General features: G+C 41.9%; 1 protein-coding gene across 4 annotated transcripts in view; it reads left to right on the top strand.

Annotated features, from left to right (window-relative positions):
* Window positions 1–24979, top strand: part of AIFM1 (apoptosis inducing factor mitochondria associated 1) — an 86173-nt gene that overhangs the window by 30923 nt on the left and 30271 nt on the right. For 2 of the 4 annotated variants that reach the window (XM_085863678.1, XM_085863675.1), the window contains 4 exons: window positions 2818–2948; window positions 3199–3329; window positions 13610–13700; window positions 18094–18178. In XM_085863678.1, coding sequence (XP_085719804.1) covers window positions 2818–2948; window positions 3199–3329; window positions 13610–13700; window positions 18094–18178 — 438 coding nt within the window. The remainder of the gene's footprint in view (window positions 1–2817; window positions 2949–3198; window positions 3330–13609; window positions 13701–18093; window positions 18179–24979) is intronic. The other 2 variants (XM_085863677.1, XM_085863676.1) reach the window with 1 other exon arrangement.

The following is a 24979-nucleotide window of genomic DNA, read 5'->3' as shown; positions in this document are numbered from 1 at the left end:
TCTCCACCTTCGTTGGCGGAGCTAAAAACTTTGAAGGATTCACAACATTCTCAACCACTTTTGAGTGGAGAGCAGTTAGAGCTTCAGTATTTTATGCTGTTTTTTATTTTTTTGTATACAAAGTCAAGACTCCTGGAAGAGCTATAACACTGAACGAATCAGGACGCAACAGCAGAAAGAGGGGGAAATACCAACAGCAGGAGGAGGAGGACGAGATAGAGATTTGGACAAATAATGGGTGTGTTGAGGAAAGAGGGGCCGAGGATGCATGAGGTGGACAAGATTGTATTGATGAAAATAATTATATTGTTCAGAATTATTCCCCTTTTTTGGAATTGGAAAACTGGACATTATTCCACAATGAAGGGAAGATGCTACATGAATAACAGTGCCTATGGAAAGTCTGCACCCCCTTTCAAAATTTTTCACCTTTTGTTGCCTTATCGCCCGGAATTAAATTCCATTAAATCAGATTTGTTTTTTCCACCTTTATTAACACATCATAACCCATAACTTCCAAGTGAAAAACAAATTCTACAAATTTCAGAGAATTAGTTAAAAATACAAAATTAGAATATCTTGCTTGGATCAGTACCCACCCCCCTGAGTTAATACTTGGTGGAAGCACCTTTGACAACAATTACAGCTGTGAGTCTTTTGGGATAGGTCTCCACCAACTTTGCACACCTTGATTGGGCAATATTTGCCCATTATTCTGCACAAAACTGTTCAAGCTCAGTCAAGTTGCGTGGTGAGCGTTGATGGACAGCAATCTTCAAGTCATGCCACAGATTTTCGATTGGATTTCAGTCAGGGCTCTGACTGGGCCACTCAAGGATATTTATCTTTTTGTTCCTTCGGCATTCAAGTGGAGCTTTGGCCGTGCACTTCTCGTCATTGTCTTGCTGAAAGGTGAACTTCCGTCCCAATTTCCGCTTTCTTGCAGAGGGCAGCAGGTTTTCCTCTTGGATTATTCTGTATTTTGCTCCATCCATTTTTTCTTCTAATAAGTGCCTCAGTTACTGCTGATGCCAAACATCCCCATTTCATGATGCTACAACCACCATGCTTGACAGTAGTGATGATGTTCTTTGGGTGATGTGTTGTGTTGGGTTTGCGTCAAACGTAACACTTTGCATTTAGTCCAAAAAGTTCCCTCTTGGTTTCGTCAGACCACAAAATATTTTGCCACATGGCTTCAGAATCTCTGGATTGGTGTTTGCATACTTCAAATGGGACTCAAGGTGGGCTTTTTTGAGTAATGGCTTCCTTCTTGCCATCCTTCCGTACAGGCCAGACTTGTGGAGTGTTTGGGATATTATTGTCACGTGCACACTGTGATCAGTCTTTGCCATAAAAGCATGCAGCTCTTTCAAAGTTGCCATTGGCCGCTTGGTGGCCTCTCTGATCAGTCTCCTTCATGCTTGACCACCCAGTTTGGAAGGATGGCCTGATCTAGGCAGGGTCTTGGTGGTACCACATGCCTTGCACTTCTTAATGATTGTCTTGTCTGTGCTCCAAGGGCTATTCAAGGCCTTTGAAATATTTTTTATATCCATCCGCTGATCATGCCTGGTGTTGGCTTAATGGTTAGAGTGCTGGGCTTGTGATCCTAGGGTCCTTTGTTCAAATCCTGCTCAGCTGTTGAATTAATACCAGAGTGGGGTTAACTCGGCCTGCCATCCTTCCGAGGTCGGCAAAATGAGTGCCAGCATGCTGGTATACTGTATCGGAGTGGCGACCCGTCCAGGATTGTGTCCACTAGCCAAGTAGACTGCTTAAGCAGCAGCACTGCTCTGCACAGAGTATGGTCCCAATCTCCTCCTCATCCGCTGATCTGTGCCTTTCCACAACTTTATCCCGGAGGTCTTTTGAAGATCCTTTGTGGTTATGGTTGAGTCTTTGCTGTGAAATGCACTACCCATCGGAGGAACCCCACAGGAACAGCTGATCTTGTTCTGAAATAATCAGAATCACAACAATTTTACACAGGTGAAGGCCAATTAACTTGGTGTGTGATTTTGAAGGTGGTTGGTTACACCTGAGCTCATTTACAATTGCTATTATCAGGGGGGTGGACACTTGTCTAACCAAGATATTCTAGTTTTGGATGTTTAATTTTCTGAAATTTGTTTTTCACTTGCAAGTTGTGCGTTACGATGTGTAAATAAAGGTGGAAAAGGTTTGATTTAATGCAATTTAATTCCAGGCCATAAGGCAACAAAAGGTGAAAAATTTGAAAGGGGGTGTAGACTTTTTATATGCACTGAAAATTCCTTTTGTTGTGCCAATAATGTTTGCATGGACACATCAAGTACAAATGGACAACTCATTTCATGTGGGATTAATTTTTTGTAAAGCATTTCTGGCTTTTATATCAAAATCTATTTCAATGGTAGAAGCAGGTGCAAATAGAGTATTGATTCAAAAAGCCTGCAAAATGTAACTAGTCGAGAAAGAAAGATTGGAAAATGTTATCAGCACAAGAAATGTCTTCATTGTGAGAGGGTTTGAGAGCAGACATCTCTGTGAAGGAATCACCGGGACAGTACATGGAGAGTTTCATGAAATGTGTGATGGAAAGAGAATTGGTGAAAATATTGTGAACAGCAGAGTTTCAAGTTCCATTTATGTTTCTGTTACCAATTTCACTCAATCTCCTTAATATTGAAAAGGCCAATTAATTCTTCCATTTTGAATCGTTTAGTGACAAATTTAAAGTGCCTCTTCAAGCTCTATTCATTAAACTATGTTTGCTTCTGAACTATTCTTCATCTTTTTGGATGCAAGATCATCAATGATTTTTCTCTCCCCTAGCTCAGCCCGTAGTAGCACCTGTCATACTCCGTGAAGATGTACCTGAACATATCCCCTACCTGCTTATCGGAGGTGGCACGGCGTCTTTTGCAGCAGCACGTGCAATCCGAGCTAAGGAACCAGGCTCCAAGGTTTGGACTACTTGTGGGGCTAAATTTGACTACCTTGCCTCATTATGGCCCTTCCTCATCTGCAACTGCTGTGATGGCCCTGTGATATTCCTTGAATAATTGGTCTTCAGTGGGAAATCTGATAAGAATCTGTAAACATTTCAGGAAGTTTTGTTCAGGTTTTGCTCTACTCGTATTGAAAGACCTGTGTTGCTTGCTGAAATATAGCTTTTTTTAAAAAGTGCCTGTTTGTACCATTGTGTATTTCCAGGTTCTCATAGTGACTGAAGACAATTTGTTGCCTTACATGCGACCTCCTCTCTCGAAAGAGCTCTGGTTTTCAGATGATGTTGAGACTGAGGAGACTCTCTGCTTCAAGCAGTGGAATGGCAAAGAGCGCAGGTGGTGTAATGTTTTTAGTGGTGTGGCGAAGTATTTGAGATTGCAGGATTCCTTGATGGTTTTATTTGTGTGGATCGTTGAGGAGCAGGCTTAATTTGTTATGTATGTCAACTTGCCCCATTTTCATTATTGTTTGATTTTTTTTTGTTGATCAATAAATAGGCTGGCCAGTTTAAAAAAAAAAATAACCATACTATACTTTCTTGCATTGAGAGGAAATAAAGTTTTGGTTTGAAGAACCAGTATCAATCAATCAAGCATTCAATTTCTTGTATTGTGCTTTATATTTAGAAGTGAAATCTTCATCCACTTTACAAAGAAATGAAATGTAAAAAGTCTATTTTTTTTATATATATATATATATATATATATATATATATATATATATATATATATATATATATATATATATATGTATGTATATCCTCTCCTCCACCGGCTGACTTTTGTTTGCAGATATTTTGGTTACCAACAATTACAGACAGTTTTGTGATTTCTTTTTTTCTTTTTCTTTTTCTTTCTGGAATCGTGCTTTCAAGTTGAATCCGTTTGTAAAATTTCAACTTTGCAGCTTTCAAAGAAAGTCCGAAACCTTTACACCAGAGGCAGTGAGTGAGTAGGTAGAAAGCTTTATATATTTGATAATGCACCGGGGTCCAAATGTATTTTGTTTTTCATGTAAAAAGGTCAAAAATTAAAAAAAAATGAAACAATTGTTTGCATTATGGATTGCAGCCAATGCTAAGAGGCCGAGTTTATGATTCTACGTCCGACAAACGTTAAGAGGTGGCGCTTATTAGTCCGGTCAAAATACCACCTGACCCACAACAAATTGCAACAAAAGGTTTTTCAGTGGTTTTCATTCCTACTGGATATACTGATCAATAGAAAAAGAGTCCACCAAAATCTGACAACCGGAAATGGGTTAAAACAGTCATTTTCAAGATGGCCACCACCCGGCTTTGAAATTACTAAAACAGCTATAACTTCTTCAATAATTGTGATAAAAACATAATTGTTGGTTCTGGTCCATGGTTTTAATGGATCAGCAATCCACTGGTGTCAATAAAATTTAGTTCTGATCAGTATTTAACATGAAATCCAAGATGGCGGCAAAATTCAAGAGTGCAAAAATCAATAAATTTTCCATCTGAACCAAAATCACTGAACACCTGGTGCCACTGAAACATTTATTTGTGAACATTACATAATGGCAGTTTAGGTTACAATTTCAGTCCTCATCACTGTCCTTTAGTTCCTCAGAGGCTTGCTTTAGTGGATTGTCACAAAACGTCACTTGGCATGATCCACATGCAGACATACACGAAAGCCAATTCTTTCTGCAGCTGCAACGGGGTGTGTCACAAACTGTGCTGCAGTTGCAGTGTATCATCTTCAGAAGAGTGTCTGGTGCAGCATTCATGGCAGTCATGATAGATACAAATCGATTGTCTTCAAGTCCCCAGCCCCAGTCCAGAGGATCGAGGTCACCCTCCATCCCCATCCAAACCGTGACCTGGTAGTACACTCGGAGACAATGAAACTTGGTGGCAGATTCCATTGGGGGAAGACGTTCAGGTGTAACGAAAGACTTCGCAGCAGCGACCTTCTTTGTGAATATCTTGTAACGCATGGCTGCCAGAGAACTTGTGCTCTCCCCACCAAATATAACGGCCATCGCTTGGCTGCCAAGTTTATATTTCAGCTTGGCTGACGCCTCTCGAAGTGAATGTATCTGCACACAACTGGAGGCCTTGATCATCTTCCACGAGTTTCTGAAAGACTGATTTTTTTTCCCAATGCCATACACACGAGATGTTGAATCACATCCTGTGAAGGCGTGCAGGAATAATAGTTGAGTGCACAACTTATTCCCAAGAAGATGCTTCATGTGATTGATATCATATACTTTCAGATTGCTTCTTGACTGGTTGTCTGAGCTGAAATATAGTGGTTTTCCATCTGGTATACAGTAATGGAGCAAAAGCATCAAGAAATCTGTGTCCTCTCCGATTAGTGTGGTGGAATACAGAATTGTGCCATTTGCGGCTGTCTTGGCAATGTCCACATCAGCGTCCCCTTCTGCCTGAATAACTGTGCAGCCCACTTTCTTCAACTGATCACCTATTAAGGTGATCAGCTGTTGCTTGTTACTGCCGACACATAGGAATTCATCTCTCTTTCCGTCAAATTCAGTTTCTCCGGTGAAGTTCACAGCCGGATAGCTGTTGGCTTGTCCCCGTCTCTGCTGAGTGTTATCCTTTATCGAAGGGCCTGCACCATAGCCATCAAAGACAACAGTTGCTGTCCCATAGTGTTTTGTTGTGAATCCGCATATGCTCTGGCTATTTTGCCATATGTATCTCCCTTCTTCCACTTGAGCTTGTGCAGCAAGGATCCACCATCAAGAACATACCTTTCAGTCTTAAGGTGTGCTGAAGGTGTGGTGTCAGGTACTCCTTCACATGCCAGTGCCTTGGTACAGTGGTCATAAACGGCTTGAGCGTGTTGAGGTTTGTCGGCCTTCCTCAAGATCTTGTCCTCAAGGAGGGATGGAGGGTATAGACTGAGCTCAAAACTCATCACGTTCTCAAGTGACAAATCACCTATCTGGGATACCACCAGGAATCGCTGGAATAGCACACTGGAGTCTATGGTTCTGTGAGGAGCAACCTGGAGAGCATTAGAATTTCCCAGGGTCTTTGCTTTCTCTGTCCTCTTGATGGAGAAGGAAAACACAAGTTGTCCAATCATTCTCTTGATGATTTTGTTCCCAACAGGTTCATATTCATGCACGTTGATGTCTTCGCTTGCCACGATACCATTTACGATATTTCTCAATGTAGGATCAGAGGAGAAAGGTGAAAATGCATTCAGCTTTGTGCTTATCTTCGAGAGGTCGAATGCATGTCTTTCAATTCTGGCACCAGTTGCTTCTTTATGCTGTTCGCTTGTTGTGTATGTGAGATCATTGAAGTCCTGCATGGCGACGTTGACCTCAGATGTTATGGGGGCTGACATTGTCCACAATGCTAGGTGTTCCTCTGTCATTTTACTGCCATGAGTCAAGCCACCGGTGCTCTTTCGTGATCTCATGAGTGTTTGTTTGATAACTAGATCACAGCTGAGGCCTGCCCAAAACTTGTTTGTTCGCCGGATCACATGGAAGCCATTTTGAAACTTCTCATACACATCTGGGTGTTTGCTCTCCAGTTCACTCATTTCTTGTACGTCGAGATAAGCGGACTTCTGGTAGTTGTCGTGTCCAGCTGCTGCAAATATTGGCAAGGCATCAGCAACAGCTTGCAAGTGATCCTTCCAAGACCCAGTGTGATCTGCCTTGATCATTGCCTGAGCAGTATGGAGCATTTTCTGATAACCCAGCCACAGCTTACTCATTTTGGATTGTGCAGCAAGTTCAGATTTCTTTTTTTTCAAGTTCATCAGTGATCTTCACAATTGCAGCTGATTCTTCAAGACTTTCAAGAGAGATGTCACCCGTTAGCAAGGACGAATACATTTTCTCAATCTCTTCTACTTGGAGCATGAACTCAGGATTTTCCTCCACTACAGATGCCACAATAATTCGATGAAGACACTTGCTCACTAGTAGATGGCCTCGGAATGCCCTCTGAACAGATTTTCCGGACATCATATGAACTACAGCATTTACACCGTACACCAGTTCCAGGATGTTTTTGAGTCCTGTTCCCGCCATCAACGTGCCTATTGCTCCAAGCAGATTAATGAACGTATGAAATGTACCCAGCCTATGCACGATCCCCTTCAAATGGCTATTCTCTGGTGCAGCACTGATTATCTCGGCAGCTTTCCAGTACAGCGGTTGATCAAACGCTACTCAATCAGAGCCAGGGACATTCCCCTGACATGTAATACATCACATATAATTACTGGTAAGAGAAGACTGAAAACCCATTTGTTAGAATTTGATAAATGTTGGGTGATTGCCTAACAGAGGTTTGATTATACAGAGACAATTTAATGATTTTATGCCCTTCATTTTTTTGCCGCCATCTTGGATTTCAGGTTAAATACTGATCAGATCTAAATTTTATTGACACCAGTGGATTGCTGATCCATTAAAACCATGGAGCAGAACCAACAATTATGTTTTTATCACAATTATTGAAGAAGTTATAGCTGTTTTAGTTATTTCAAAGCCCGGTGGTGGCCATCTTGCAAATGACTGTTTTAACCCATTTCCGGATGTCAGATTTTGGAACTTTTTTTCTATTGATCAGTATATCCAGTAGAAATGAAAACCACTGAGAAACCTTTTGTTGCAATTTGTTGTGGGTTTGGTGGTTGTTTGTCATAAATTGACCCGACTATATGGACCAAGGTCGAAAACAAACCGTGATTGTCATATTTACCTCTGCCACCGAAGGTGGATGGAGGTTAGGTTTTCTCCCGTTTGTCTGTCTGTCTCTGTTTGTTTGTTTGTCTCTTTGTTTGTCTGTTTGTGAACAGGATACCTCAAAAAGTTGTGGACTGATTCGGACGAAATTTGCTGGAGAGCTTGGGTATGTTAAACTGAAAAAATGATTAGATTTTGGTGAAGATCCGGGTCTGGATCCAAGAACTTTTCAAGTGATATTTTACCATTGAGTGATTGTTTGAAAAATGACATCTATAGCAGGATATTTCAAAGTTTTGGATGGATTCGAACGAAACTTGATGGGCAGGTTGGTATATAACAAAGAAGAATCAATTCAATTTTGGTGACGATCCTAATCCGGATCTGGATCCGATAATTTTTAAGTGATTCTTCACCATTGAGTGATCGGCCTAAAATGATATACAGCACGATATCTCAGAGTTATGAACGGATTCGGATGAAACTTTGTGGATGAGTTGGTTAGGTGATGTGAACAAGCCAATTTAAATTTTAGTTCAGGTCCGAATCCAGATCCGGCCTATCAGTGGGATACAAAACTTAAACAAATCAGCCTGGTGGAGGTATGCGCTGTATGCCTTTCTAGTCTTGTAGTTGTTCCCACATTGCATGTTAACAGCAGCGCCGTTTTCAGTTTTTCATCATGGTAAATTAGCATCTCTCCCTTTTGATATATTGATTGAACTTAGATTATTAATGACTGTGTAATAGGTTGCTGGAGAAATAATGCTTGTACCAATGGTCTGAGGTCAATTCCTTCCCCAACGATAAGCTTTCAGATCTGTGATCCATTGCAGGCAGGCCATTGTCTTTGGTTACGTGACCCTCTGTGAGCCGGAGATGGGATCCAATGGCTGACTTTTATTAATGGATATTTTCGTTTACGGACAGTTTTATGATTTTTTTTTCCCTCTCTTTCTGGAATTGTGTCGAGTTATTTTTTCACTATTATTTTTAATGCAATATGAGAGCTAACACAGAGAACGTACAAGGGGAGCAGGAGACAAGAGGGGCGGGAGAGGGGAGGAAAAAAAACGGGGGAACAGAGACATGAGGAGATCTGTGGAAGGGAGAGGGATGGGGTGGGGTATACAGGGTAAACAAGGTGTCTACCACAGGGAGTTTCGGGAAGGAAAGCAGGGCATTTGAAGGAGATGGGTTTGGGGTGGATTAACGGGGGTAGAAATCTTGGTTTTGGATGGGGGAAATTAAGAGATGGTGGTGAACAGCTATTTTGAAGACCTGGAGGAAAGAGGGGGATTGAAGAGAGTGTGAGAGTTTGTTCCAAAGGTGGGCAAAAAGAGGAATGAAAGAGCGAAGGTGAGCAGTGATTCTTGATTTTCGTACTTTTACCAGAACGGGGTTGTTGGCGGACATTGAGCGCCCTGTGGAAATATTGGGGGGGCATATCGTGGAGAGAGCGGGGGGGGGAGCGAGGCTGGAGAGGAGACCGTAGAAGACAAAGACACTGACCTGCCTGCAGTGAGAGAGTGAGAGACCCAAAGACTCGGCCTCACGACGGGAGATATCAATGATCCTAAATGCCTTGGTTTCCACAGCGTGAAGCTGAGAAAGTTGATAGGCGGGAGCACCAGCCCAGAGTGGAGAGCAGTACTCCATCAGGCTGTGGTCAAAAGCTTTGTACCTGGTCAGGAGCTCAGGTGTGCCAAGGAAGGACTTTGCATGATGGAGGATGCCCTGTCGGCGACTGGCTTTGGAGACTAGCTTTGAAATGTGGCTTTTCCAGAAAAAACCATTGCAGATAGTGAGACTGAGAAGTTTGAATGAAAGGACTTTTTCAATAAAGTTACATCAGTATGCCAATTTTCAACTTTCTCACCCACTTAAAATACTAAACATTTATGTCAGTCAATCAGTGAGTAAGTCAGTGGTCAGAAAAAGGTTGATGGTCACTTGATGGTTAAGGTGGCTGGCTTAAGATGTGGGGGTCTTGAGTTTGAGCCCCTGTGAGTCGTTGAATTAACACCAGATGGGGTTGAGTTGGCCTGTCATCCTTCCGAGGTAGGTGAAATGAATCCCATTGTACTGGTAATAGACGGTGCTGCATCAGCGGCAAAGCCACGCCCACAGAAAATTATACAGCCAGGAGCTCCAGGCTGCATGTGACAGCTAGTTAGTGGTTAGAAAGATGTGTGTGTGTGTATATAATATATAATATATATATAATATATATAATATATATAATATATATATATTATATATATTATATATATATATATATATATATATATATATATATATATATATATATATATATATATATATATATATATATATATATACATACATACAGTAAGTCCTCGCTTTTCGCAAGGGTTGCGTTCCTGGAAAACCTTATGATAAGCGAAACTGTGTTAAACAAAACATATTTTCCCATAGAAACCAATGTGTTAAAGGGGGGATGTGTTTTTGGCTCGGAATTTTTTGGACATAAACACAAATAAACAAAACACACTCCTCGAGTCGTGGCGACTTACCCCGAGGCTGGAGGAACGGAGTTGATTGCGGTGGACAAGTCACACTTGCGGAGTGGCAGAATCGTCCCCCTCTTCACTTGACACTGTGCTGTCACTTTCTTCACCAGCGGGAACGGTCTCTTGGCAGCTGGTTGAAGGAGCATCCTGGATGGTGGATGGAGTTGGTGCTGCATCTTTTGGCTTGAAAAATGCATGGAGAGTGGGCTGGATGGCTTTCTTTTTCTTTGCTGCATAACGTTCCTTGTAGCAACAAAGGGCATCATAAACAACACAGCTAAAATCAGTGCTCCTTTCAAGATTTGGATCTTGCTCGATAACAAATTCTGTGGCACTTTCAAACGAGCTGAGGATTTGGCTGAGGTTTTTCATGGTGAGATGCTTGGATGAAGGTGTCACAGCATCTTCTTCTTCCTCAAGAGCCCACTGCTGTTCCAACTCCATAAGATCTTCATTGCTTAAGGGTTCTGCATGAGACTCCAGTAAGTCATCCACGTCCTCTTCGTCAACCTCTTCAAAACCAGCTTCCTGCGCCAGGTCTACAATTTGACTTGTAATCAACGGAACATCAGCAAACCCCGTGAAATTGTGGACACACTCGGGCCACACTTTATTTCACACAGCGTTCGTTGTGGAGGCACTCACCTCCGCCCATGAATCCTTAATGTTTTCCAAAGCCATTTTTATGTTGTATGTTCGCCAAAACTCCTTGATTGATAGCTTGTCCTTATCAGTTTTTTTGATAAGCTGCAGCATGGTATGCTTAACATAATAGGCTTTAAAAGCAGCAATAACTCCCTGATGCATAGGCTGTAAAAGTGAGGTAGTATTTGGTGGTAAAAATACTACCTGCACGTTTTCACACCAGTCTTCCATTTGCTGAAGATGGGCAGGAGCATTGTCTACAAGCAGCAAAGATTTGTTGTCAATGTTGTTCTCCTTGGAGATACTTCTCAACATGATTGGAGAAGTAATTGATCACGTAATCGTGGGTCAATGCCCTCACAAACTACGCGCTTTTTCTTGTATCATAGCAAGAGATAAAGGCATGCGACGTTTAGTTTGATCTTCTATCCACACACATAATAAACGCTCCATGTTGTGCATGGCACCATCTCTCATTCTCGTTAGTGTCGTTGCACTCGAACTGGTCGCAATCTGTGATATTTTCTTTATCTTTGCCGAACTTTGAACGATCGAATGTACAGTCGATGCAGCGATTGCTGCGCGCGGCCGATTTCTGTTGTCCCTTCACCTCGTTCATGTCTTTTAATTATATCCAATTTCACCTTCAATGTGACAGCCTTTCGTTGTCGCTTGAAACGAGGTGTGCTCGAAAAAAGACTTGCGGGTCGCTTGGGATTCATACTGGAAGGTATGCAGGCGAGCGTGAAGAGAATACGTACAGTACAGCATACAGTACATGCGCAGTAAAGTGAAAGTGTGTTTATGCGCATCCTGTGTGATTGTTGTTTTTTGCAGGCAGTTTGAAACTTTTTTTTGCGTTTTTCCTTGCAATGACATTACGATAGGCATAAAATGTTTGCGATAATTGAAAAATTGGTCATTAAAACTAAATTACGAAAAATCGAAACTACGATATGCGAACTTCCGGTTAGCGAGGACTTACTGTATATGTATATGAGATGCACAGAATTATTTATACATTTCATTTTTATTATGTCTTGCATGACATGGCTGCATTAACCAATGCACTCGACTGGTCAAAAGTTTTAGTACACCCCCATTTTTCAGTTTTTACTGAAATCCAAGCAGTTCAAGTCCAGTGAATAACCTGAAATGGTACAAAGTTAAGCGGTGACCTGCCAGAGGTAAAAAAAGTAATGGAACAGGGAATTTTCATTTTCATATTTTCAGGGAACAAGTAATGGGTTAGCAACTGTAGCTCTTCTCCAACAATGGAAGTAAATTAAGTCTTGAAAGTTGATGCAAACAATTCCTACAGGTGTCCCAACTTTTGTTGATTAGTTACAAACCCTCTGTCTGGATAAAAGCAGTGTTGGAACAGACTGTGTTGCCCCACCCTCTGAAAGCAATATTTGGACAATATTGCACTGCAGGAAGTAGTATATTGCTGTCATAATGGTGAGAAAAAGACAATTAACAAAAGAAGACGGACAGACCATTATAACCCTTAAAAGTGCAGGTCTTTCCTTTGCAGAAATTGCAAAGAAGCCAAGGTGTCAGTGAGTACAGTTTCCAACACCATCAAAAGGCACTTGGAAACTGGAGGAAACTCTGACAGGAAGAGGTCTAGCAGACCCAAAGCCACAACACAATCAGAAGACTTTCTGAGAGTCGACAGCTTGCGTGATAGGCGGCTCACAGGACAGCAGCTTCAAGCACAGCTTAACACTGGTCGAAGTAAGGAAGTCTCAGTTTCAACTGTGAAGAGAAGACTTTGAGCTGCAGGTTTGACAGGTCAAGTGGCAGTAAGAAAGCCATTGCTAAGATGGCAAAATAAGAAAAAGAGGCTTGCCTGGGCCATGAAGCACCACCAGTGGACTACTGAAAACTGTTAGAAGGTCTTATGGACCAATGAATCGAAATTTGAAATCTTCGGTTCATCACACACGGTTTTTGTATGCCGTCGAGTTAGCGAAAGGATGGTTCCTCAGTGTGTGACACCACATGTCAAACACGGAGGAGGAAGCGTGATGATCTGGGGCTCTTTTGCTGGATCCAGAGTCGGCGACTTGCACAGAGTGACTGGCACCCTGAACCATTTTGCAGCGCCATGCAGTACCCTCTGGTCTACGCCTACTTGGTCAGGGGTTCATCCTACAGCAAGATAATGACCCAAAACATACCTCCAGGCTATGTCAGAACTACCTTTGAAGAAAAGAACAAGCCTGTACACTTCAAATCATGGAATGGCCAGCACAGTCTCCAGACTTAAACCCCATGGAGCTGGTTTGGGATGAACTGGACAGAAGGGTGAAAGCAAAGCAACCTACAAGTGCAACACAATTGTGGGAACTTCTGCAACAGTGTTGGGAAGAACTTTCCGAACAATATTTCATTTTCATTGTGGAAAGAATGCCACGAGTATGTTTGGCTGTTATATCTGCAAAAGGTGGCTACTTTGATGAGTCAAAAATTTAGATGAAATTTTGTTCAAAAAACTATTCCATGATTTCTTTTTTGTCTGCAATTGTTTATTGGTTCTATGCTTTAATTTCAAAGTACATTGAAACATTAAACTGCTTAAATTTCAGTAAAAACTGGAAAAATGGGGGTGTTCTAAAACTTTGACCGGTGGAGTATAAAACAATTAAATTATTTATCCCAAACCTTCTACATGCCAATGTAACCCACACTTTTGCTTGCACTTCTCCCTCCTGCAGTATTTACTTCCAGCCAGCTTCCTACTTTGTCAAGCCCAAGGACTTACCTAATCTTGAGGATGGAGGTGTGGCAGTACTTAATGGAGCCAAGGTCTGATGAGCATATCACACTTCAAACATGGTTACTTAATATAATAGTATTGCAAATGTTTTGACTTTGTTGATCCAGTATTTTTTAATTTACTCTGTCAAAGTGTTGCCACTTGGATCCTGAAAGAATTTTGGATTGTCTTTGGAGGTGGACAGTTTTGCATGCATGAGAACTTCCCGTGGTTCTGTGTATGTCTTCATTTTCTGAAGGTCATTAATTTCTGCGATTTGTGCAAATATGGTGAAAATATTTGAGGGAGGGAAGGTAGGAAATTAAGGGATCAGGTACCTATGCACTTCAAGCCCGCCGAACCCACTGGTCCGTTTCATGCATTGTTGCATCCTGCATGGCACTCACTTAGTCGGCTCAGCGGCGGGCTCGTCGGTCGGTCGGTCAGTCAGACAAGCCACAGAGAGGAAGCAGCGCTTTGGGTGATCTCTCTCCTCTTCATCTCTTTGCCACTCTCAGAATGCTCTCCCTTTCTTGACTCCAATGACCCTGCTGTCTTATTGCACTTCCACTCTCTCAATGGGATAGTGCCAAGCCCATGTCTAATTATCTTGACTCTAATGCAGTGCCTTCTTGTGTTATTTGTAAGGGTGAAGGGAAAAAGACATGGTATTCCCCTTCGTGCAGTGCGCCACCCCTCTGCGGCTTCACAAGACTACTTTATTTTGCCATTCCAGGACATGGGTCTAAAATACTTGCTTTTCTGCACACAAATCCATTTGTTAGATTTCCAAAACCTGGTGTATTCATTAAATATTTACAACAAAAAACACACACACACACAGTTACCCCTCCCTACCATATACGAATTACCCTCATATATGCATTACAAGACCCACTCACACTACCCTCCTCCGCTTTGTTATAATTTCCTCATTATACAAGAAGAAGTGTTTACATGACTGATATTGAGATCTAAACAATTAATCCCTTCACCTCCTCCTGCTGTCAAGGCTGGAGTACCTCAAGGCAGTGTTCTGGACCCTGCCCTTTTCCTGATCTTCATCAATGATCTCTCTTTCGCTCTGGAAAATCCTCTTTATCTATTTGCTGATGACTCCATCCTCTGCCATGACATCCCCACTCCTTCAGACAGGCAGACTACAGCCTCTTCCCTCTCTTCAGACCTTGAAAAAACACAAGCTGGTGAAACAGTTGGAATATGTCTTTCAATCCTGACAAATCTCACAGTCTCACCATCTCATCTCTCTCCTAAAGAACCATCTGGCAAACCCTCCTTTCTACTTTCGTAACAATCCTCTTGAGCAGGTTCAGTCATTCAAACTCCTGGATCTCACTCTCAGCCATGATCTTTCTTGGGCAAACTACATCTCAAAGTTGGCCTCCAAAGCCAGCCACCGACTGGACATCCTCCGTCGTACATTGTCCTTCCTTGGCACACCTGAACTCCTATCCACCTATAAGGCCTTCATTCGCAGCTTGATGAAGTACTGCTTTCCTCTTTGAGCTAGCCTCCCTGCCTCACATCTTTCTGAGCTTGATGCTTTAGAAACAAAGGCCTTAAAGGGTCTCCCTCGATGAAGCTGAGTCTATGGGCTTTTTCACTTCGCCATCACAGACAGGTCGATTGTCTTTGTCCCCTCCCCCCTCTCCCCAGGTTTCTGCAGGGCTCACCACGGTCCGCAATCAACTCCCTTCTTGTGAAACTTCCTAAATCAAGAATCACTGCTGCTCACCTCCACTCATTTGTTCCCCTCTTCCCCCCCCCCCATCTGTGGCATCAACTTCCACATTTTCTTCAATCTCATTCTTCCCTCCAGGTCTTTAAGACAGCTCAGCTATTCATCACCGTCTCAGATCGTCTCCAATCCAAAACCATGATCCTTTCTACTCCCGTTAACCCCTCCTTCTAATTTTCCAGTTTTCCCTCCTTGGAGCTTCCTTCTGTATTCATCTTTCCACCCCTTGTGGGGCAACTTAGCATTACAATTGTGCATTTTGTGAGGAAAGCACCAAATTTGGCACACTAGTAGCCTATCATATTATGAACAGATTTGGATATTGGGCCATCTCAAAAATTTTGATGGCAGTGGAAAATGGCTGCCACAGCCATCAGCGGCTGAATTTGAGATGGCTCAATATCCAAATCTGTTCATAATATGTTAGGCTACTCGTGTGCCAAATTTAGTGCTTTCCTCACAAAATGCACAATTGTTATGCTATATTTAGCTAAGTTGCCCCACTACCCATGCATACGTGTGTTCCATCCTGATCATTTTAGTGTACTTGCTCTTCCATGAGCCTGAACTATGTTTCCAATTTTTTTTTTTTAATAATGATTGAAATTGTCAGCACTTACTTGCAAGTTAAGGTCTTCCATTATGGGGTGTTGCACTACAGTCTAACTTTAATTGCTTAATTTGCAGCAACAGCAGATGCTGATAATTATTGTGAGCAATTGATTGTGCATGCTGTCCATTCGGTGAGAAGATTAGCTGGGTAGTTTGTGCCTCTCCAGTCGAGAAATACTTGTAATAATAATAATAATAATAATAATAATAATAACAACAAGTGAATTAGACATAAAATGTCAGAGCCCCCATTTTTAATAATTTTGCTGAACGGAGTTAAAGGGATAGCCCATATTTTTGTACAACTAAAATGGCCATCGGTCTACCAGTTGGCCATCTTTGATCAGATTGCAATGCAAAGTGAGGTGAACGTGTATTCCATCATGTACTTTGCTTGTGCCAAGCTTGAACAAAATTGGGCCATGCAAGTCTGAGAAATGGTTGGGGACACATTTAAGTAACAAAATGGCCACCAGTCAGCCATCGTAGATCTGAGCTCGAAAAAAATGGTGTATATGTAAGCCATCATTCATTATATCTGCCAATTTTTAACAAGATTGGTAAATGCATGTCTCAGAAATGGTTAAGTACGTGTTCGATGCTGGTTTTTTGGGGTTTTTCATTTTTTTTTTACAACTAAAATGGCTTCCAGTCAGCCATCTTTGATGACATCGCGAAACAAAATGATGTGCATTTGTATACCATCATATGTTGTCTTTGTGCTAAGTACAAATAAAATCTGTCCGTACATGTCAGAGATATGGTTGCGGACGCACGTACACACAGGACAATCGAGATCAAATCTAGAATCACCCTTTTGGACCAAGTCCAATGGGGGCTAATAATACTGAAACAACTACTTATTGTGTATTTTGAGTTGTGCCAAGCTTCACTGTGCCAACATTACATAAGACGAATTTAACCCTTATTTCTTTATTTTTTTTTTTTTACTTTAAAGTTACAAATTTTGGATCAAGCTTTTATCTTTCTTTGTCTCTGAATGCCTCCATGTGATGTAAAAGGATACTTGTTCAGAGGTACAAATAATGCAAGTTGAAAACGCTAGCATTACCATCAGACATGGTAGGAAGTGCCACTTGGTGCATGCACAAACTAGAACGGCACTCGGTAGAGCGTATACCTCTGCCAGGCTGAACAATTTACGCTTTGTATCCCACCGATGGGCTGGATTTGCATCAGTACCTTAACCAAAATCTAATCGGCTTGTTATTGTCACCTGCCCAACTCATCCACCAAGTTTTGCCAGATTGCATCCACGACTTTTTGAAATTATCATGCTGTCTGTGCTTTTTGGCCCCATCTTTCAATGGTGAAGATTCGCTTAAAAAAATTATTAGATCTGGATCTGGATCTTCACCAAACTCCAATTTGGCCTTGTCACACACCCAGCCTGTCCACCAGGTTTCGTCAGAATCCGTCCGTAATTTTTTGAGATATCATGCACAGACAGACAGACCATCAATCAGACGGGTGAAAACATGCCTAGTGTTGGCTTAACGACTGGAGTGGTGGGCTTGAGATCCTAGGGTCCTGAGTTCAAATCCTGCTTGGCTGTTGAATTAATATCAGGTGGCATTGACTCTGCCTGTCATCCTTCCGAGGTCGGCAAAATGAGTGCCAGCTTGCTGGTATCTTGTGTCGGAGTGGCGACCCGTCCAGGATTGTGCCCAATAGCCAAGGAGACTGCTGAGGCAGCACCAACGCTTTGCACAGAGTATGGTCCCATTGGATGGATAGATGAGTGAAAACATAACCTCCGTCCACCAGAGGTGGTGGAGGTAACAAGTGTGTTCTCTATCTGCCTGACACAACACTTCAATTCCTGCAGGGACCGTAGGTCTTCGTGGTAACTTTTTAGTTTTGCACCCGATTTGAGTTGAATTTATTTTACACTCATAAATGTTTCCATTTATGTTGCCATCCTTTCCGTTTGTAAATCAATTACCAATCTATCACTTTGCTTTGGAATGATCAGGTAATGGATTTCAAGTCGATCTGTGCTGGTGTAGCATCATTCTTATTCGCAATTTCAAATCTTTTCCCCCACTTAGGTTGTTCAATTGAATGTGCGAAAGAACGAAGTGATGCTGGCTAATGGTATAAACATTGGCTTTGAGAAGTGTTTGATTGCAACAGGTGAGATTTGCTTACCCTTTGTTAGTAAGAGCATTGTGTGTGCACCATAGCTGGGTTGATTGTTTATTTCTTTATCATTGTACTGCATACAAGATAGCCTGGTGTTGGCTTAGTGGTTAGGGTGGCTGGCTTGGGATCCTAGGGTCCTGAGTTTGAGCCCCGTTTTCCACTGAATTAACACCAGGGGTTTGACTCAGCCTGTCATCCTTCCGAGGTCGGCAAAATGAGTACCAGTATATTGGTTTATCATTTTACTGTATGCCCCGGTTAGAATCGGTGTACCATATTCCTGTGTGTTATAAGAGGTAATCAGGGTTGGCGTCAGGAAGGGCATCCGGCCATAAATATATTGCCTCAAGAAGGGAACCATGATTGCATGGAGCCCGCAAAAAGATAACCCCTGCTCGGCAGGAAAAATGGCTGTAAAAAGGCTGTTGTTTTTATTTTTTTTTGTACTCTTATATAAGCTTCCCGGTGTATACCCCGGTTAGAATAGGTATACCATATCCCTGTGTGTCGTAAGAGGCGACCAGGGTTGGCGTCAGGAAGGGCATCCGGCCATAAAACATTTCCTCAAGAAAAAGCCAAACCCCTGCACAGCAGGGAAAAATGGCTGTAAAAACGGTCATTTTATATATTGTACTCTTATATAAGCTTGAATACAGTAAACCCTCCAATATTGCGGGTTTCTACCAATCGCTGCCAAGCAATTACATTCCGATTTTGGTATTGTGGTATTTAATTTCGACCAGTCGTGGTTTTTGAGCTAAGATGAGTCATTGTTTGCTGTCCATGTGTATGATTACCTCTGTAGAAGAAATTTCTCAGTCATCCTGTACATTTGAGTCATTTATTTAACAAACAACAACAACAAATACAAAGAAACACATACATATGTGCATATGGAAGATCTGAACACAGAATTGCCCCAGATCTCTGAAATACATGATAAAGTTAAGTCCTTGATATAAAATCCAGTGAGACATACTATTTTATTTCCAAACGTTGGCGCCACAGTTTTTCAGGTCTTGATATTCCCAGGTGGAGCTCATCTTCAGCCTTCGTGCAGCCACCAGCTTGATTTGGTTGCATGGTTGTAACATATATTTCAAACCCAGATGTGTACATTCTCTCCCATACCGGATGTAGGGCGTGTGCCTGTAATCCGGCTACTCGGAGGCTTGGGTTGGAGGATCGCTTGATGACAGGGGCTCTGCGCTGGGCCGCGCTATGAGAGGGTGTAGGGCAGCCCGGAATCATGGCGAAACCCAATCCTTATCCCTGTGTTGTAAGAGGCGATCAGGGTTGTGTCAGGAAGGGCATCCGGCGTAAAACCTGTGCCAAATCACTATGCGGATCACAACGGAAGATCCACTGTGGCGACCCCTAACGGGAGCAGCCGAAAGAAGAACAACAACATGTGTAGATTCTCTCCCGGCATAGAATGACACACAGAATGATAGAATGACGTCAAACTTCAACCCTTTTGGGCATTTTGATAGATTTATATAGTATGTAGGTTAAAAGTCAGTCTGCTTCTAACAGACTTGGGAAATATACAATCTCGAAGCAATTCGAGCTTAGTGAATACATCTGGACATTTCCTTAGACCCACATTCCAGTTATACTGAAATCATATTTCCTGTCCAACTTGTTGATGCCTTTTATAAAAAAATCCCTTAGAAAGCAAGATAGCTTTTAAATGATAGCCAATTCTCTTATACCGAATTGACCTTATTTGAAAGGTCAGCCTGCTTATCATATCTTTACTAGACAGGTCCACATCTTTCAATACAGAGAAAAGAAATGATTATGTTAATTAAAAATGGATACACGTTCAATCACATAGAATCATACCATATTTGAGTACATTTTCCATTTCAGATTTAATACATTTATTTTAATATCAAGTTTTAATTAACAACATTTTTCTTTTATTGTTTTTATCATCCTCAAACCCATTATGCTAATTTTGGAGAAATTGCATCGACACCTCCCATTACGATCCTTTTGCTGTTTCTCGCACACCGTTAATTGTAGTAATCAGACCAGCATGCTGGAATGAAGCTAAATTCGACAATGATTCATCATCAAGCAGGAAATAACATATGGAGATCTTGTAATACAAAAATAACAAGATCTAGTAGTCACACAACAGTTAGTAATGATGCCCATCATGCGAAGAAACCGAGTTGTTTAGATATGTCGCCATTAAGTGAAAGTGCGGCATCTGTGGGTCACCATTACTGGATTAATGAATCGACTGTGTGTTAACATAGTCAACTATCCATGCAAATGTTCCTGCCAGCAAAGCGCAAAAGGATGATAACCCTTGCTGAAGGATTCGGAGAGGGTATTGCATATGGGTCTGTTTGTCTGTCTGTCTGTCTGTCTGTCTTTAACTGCACAGAATTTTCATGTTTTCCCCTCATCCGCTTGTCGGATTGTGCCGAATTTTTCACCATTGGTGCGACTACTCATGCGGAATGTTTTAATGATAATTATGACATCATAGGTCATGTGGTGTGGCAGGCAATGTGGATATACGGAAAAACTTTGGACCTCTGTATTTCTGAAACCACACCAAGGAAAAAAAAATGAAACTTGGCACATATAGCAAGTATGGATGGAGTGAGGTTGATTTTTTTTTTTTAATGACGTCAGAGGTGCCCTCGTTATGACATCATTGTATATATAGGACGCCACATCCAATCTGTATGAAAAACTTTGAGGGTCATCTAGGGATAAAATGGTCCACAGAAAAAAATTTTCATGACATCATCGGTCACATGATTCGGCAGCCATATTGTTTGAAAAAATAAAAAAAAACCTTCAAAAATCTTGTTCTCTGAAGTGGCTGAAAAGATCGAGGCAAAACTTTACAAGTATGACCGCCTGTCCATGAGGAACAAAAGGTTCACACATATGATGTCATTGGTCACATGGTTTGGCAGCCATATTGGATTTATCCTAAAACTTTATAAAGCTTCTTCTCCAGAAAGGCTGGACAAATCGAGGGGAAACTTCACACAAGTGTTCCTCAAGCCATGGGTGTACAAGTGGCACATAGCAAGTTCTCCTCATGGAGAATGTGTGGTATTTTTATGATGTCATAGGTGCCTTCGTTATGACATCATAATTGCATCTGCAGAACGCTACATCCGATCAGTATAAACATTTTTGAGGATCAACTAGGGATAAAATAGTCCACAAAATGTTTTGATGACTTCATTGGTCATGTGATTTGGCAGCAATATTGTTTTGTTTTTTTTTAAACCTTAAAAAACCTTCTTTGAAATGGCTGAAAAGATTGAGGTGAAACTTTACATTTTTGACCGCCTATCCATGAGGAACAAAAGGGTCACACATATGACGTCATAGGCTACATGGCTTGGTAGCCATATGGGATTTACCCTAAAACCTAAAAAACATACACCACTCAAAATAAGTCCTGGTGAGGGTTTGCAATCTCTGATTGCTCTTTTTCTTGTTCTAATTCTGTAATATGCCTGGTGTTGGCTTAATTGTTAGGGTGGTGGGCTTGGGATCCCAGGGTCCTGAGTTCAAATCCTGCTCAGCTGTGGAATTAATACCAGGTGTGGTTAACTCGGCCTGTCATCCTTCTGAGGTCGACAAAATGAGTGCCAGCTTGCTGGTATACTGTGTCGGAGTGGCAACCCGTCCAGGATTGTGCCCAATAACCAAGGAGACTGCTTGGGCAGCACCAACGCTCTGCACACTGTGTGGTCCCAATGGATGGATGGATCGATGGAATTCTGTGATCCTCGTATTGAAAGGATGGATAAAGCGCTTAATGTTTGGATCGAGGACCAAACAGAATAAAAATGTCTTTGAGTGGACTGGTGTACGGGAGAACCCATTGTAGATTTATCAACGTTTTCATGAGGCACCCGGGGCTGAAGGCTTCAGTTCAACCATGGCTCATGGAACGAATCGAGGTGAATGAATTTATGCTGGAACAGCTTTTTGATGCCGAAGACAGGATTATTTTGGAAGAGGATGCCATCTCGTACCTTCCTATCCAAGCAGGGAAGATCTGCTTTGGATCAAGGTGGCTAAGGATCGTCCTGCTCTTGTTATATGTGACAATGCAGCAGGTGCCTTCATTGTGCTCCCGATGATCCAACAGCCATGGAAAGTTCTGCATCCACATCTTTCTAACCTCCACCCTCCCCCCTCTAGCAGCATCACCATCATCCCGAGCTAAGTCTTGTGTTTTCAATTTATGGCAGAGAACAGTCGAAACGAGTACATAATATGTTTGCCCTCACCAACCTCGCTGTTTTGGAATAAATTCAAAATGTAAAACTTGTGTTTTTGTTTAATTTACACCATATTTAATGTATTTACATGTTTATTTCAATGTTAACATGCTTTATATTTTCGTGTTTTATTTCCCTCGCCAAAGGTATTGCATTTGGGTCTGTTTGTTTGTCTTTGTTTTCTCCGCACAGAACTTTCATGGTTTTCCCTACAACTGCTTGTCGGATTGATACAAAATTTTCACCATTAGTGCGAGTACTCATGTAGAACGTTTTAATGATAATTGTGACATCATAGGTCACTTGGTGTGGCAGCCATATTGGAAAAACAGAAAAACTTTCGACCTTTTGTATCTCAAACTGCACCAAGGAAAAAATTGAAACTTGACAATTAGCAAGAACTCCTCATGGGGAATATTTTTTATGACTTCAAAGGTGCCTTCGTTATGACGTCATAATTGCATATATAGAACGCTACATCCGATCAGTATGAAGATTTTTGAGGGTCATCTCGGGATAAAATGGTCCACAAAATGAAAAAAAATTTTTTTTTTTAGGAATAGCTGATACTGTACTGTGTGTGTGTGTGTGTGTGTGTGTGTGTGTGTGTGTGTGTGTGTGTGTGTGTGTGTGTGTGTGTGTGTGTGTGTGTGTGTGTGTGTGTGTGAGATCCTTCCTATAATTCACGGGGCTGGTGTTTGTGGGTTTGTTTGTCCCACTGCTCTTCCTACGGTTATAGGCCATTTATATCCAGACTTGCTACAGAGGAGGAGCTTGATGTATAGGGGTGTTTTTATCTTTGCCGGTTGTCTTGGGGAAGGGGGGATGCAAATTCTGTATGTAAATGTGTATCGTGTAGCACCGCCTCCAGGTGGGGGGGGGGGTGGGTATTCCAAGTTCCACCCCTTACAGCACATTATTCCTGTCCCCATGTTTTCCAGTACAGTGAGGTGTTTTGACTCGTGCACATAACCCGGGTTTTTTTGGGGTTTTTTTGCCTATACAAAGCTGTCAGTTGCTGACACTCCGCCTTAATAAAGGTATCCGTCAGAAGAACGTGTTGCATGCTTGGAACAAGATCGCCTGTCGGGCGGGTACTCTGTTCGTATGTATAAAATGTCAAGATAATATATATGTATTTAATATGTGTATAAATTGAGAACAGCTGAAGGGTTCCTCATCAAACTTGGTACAAGTATGTATGCATTTTTAAATTGATTGGATTATGTGGTCAAGAGTTCAAAGGTCACAGGTCAGGTCAAGTAAAAATTATATATTTGAGAACAGCTGAAAGGATTTAAATCAAACTTCGTACAAGTCTGCCTGGTGTTGGCATAATGGTTAGGGTGGTGGGCTTCGGATTCTCGGATCCTGAGTTCAAATCCCCCTCGGCTCTTGAATTAATACCAGGTGGGGTTGACTCTGCCTGTCATCCTTCCGAGGTCGGCAAAATGAGTGCCAGCTTGCTGGTAACTTGTGTCGGAGTGACGACCCGTCAAGGATTGTCTCCACTAGCCAAGGAGACTGCTTAGGCAGCACCAACGCTCTGCATAGAGTATGGTCCCAGTGGATGGGATGGATGTGTATAAATCACAATTATGCATGTGTATGTGTAAATCGTGTTTCATGTATGTGTGAGTATGCGCCGCCACCACCAGGCGTCATTTCCACTTATGAGTCCCGTAGACTGAACGGAGCCTTCCCCGGTCCTAAAGCATCCATCTTAAAGGCCCGGTCACACCTTGACGTTTTAGCCAACGTAAGCCGATTTTTGAATTTTTTTTCTAAAACGCTGGCAAACGTTAAATACATTATGGGTAAGTTTTGATAACATTGAGAGCACGCTGAAAAACACTGCCATACGTCGTTGTACGTTGGCTTTAAACGTTGTACTTTTTTGGTTGTCCTCAAATTTTTTCATGCTTGAAATTTCACGACGTATGCCGGCGTATGACTCACACGTTCCACTACGCTGGCCACAAGTTGTATACACGGTCTGTGATCGTTGACAGACGTCAACACATGCTACTTGTAAGTTAATCATAAGTTGAGACACGCCGAGGTAATGTTTAGCGTACCCGAAACTTATTTCTAACCTATGATTAACGTGTTGTTGGCACGTTACACGATCGTTGCCACACGTGGACAGACGTTACTTTTAAGTTACTCATAGGCTGAAAGACGTCGGTATAATGGATCGTCCTTGCGTCAGCGTCCACGGCCACAGCCAGGACACTTATTTGCAGCATTCTTCAAACTTTTCTTCGGCATGACGAGGATGTTCACACTTCGATGTCTAGCTTGGCTATGATTCCAATTGTCCATCGGCAGCGTCTATTTAAAATAGTCGAGTTTGAGCGTTTTAACACGTTCAGAAGAAACGCTTCAAATTTCCAAACCCCAGCGTCAAAAAACAAAGGCGAGTGACAGCAATTTAAATCGTTCATTGTAAACAATGAAAATATCTGAGTGGTACCGTTTAAAAGTCGTTGAGTGTAAAAAAAATCCAATTGTTGAG

This window comes from Eptatretus burgeri, chromosome 18 (assembly GCF_056783735.1).
Source record: "Eptatretus burgeri isolate ZD-2024b chromosome 18, Ebu_testis_v1, whole genome shotgun sequence".
Lineage (NCBI taxonomy): Eukaryota > Metazoa > Chordata > Myxini > Myxiniformes > Myxinidae > Eptatretus > Eptatretus burgeri.
The sequence above is the reverse complement of the archived record's forward strand: the minus strand, read 5'-3'. Positions and strand labels throughout refer to the sequence as shown.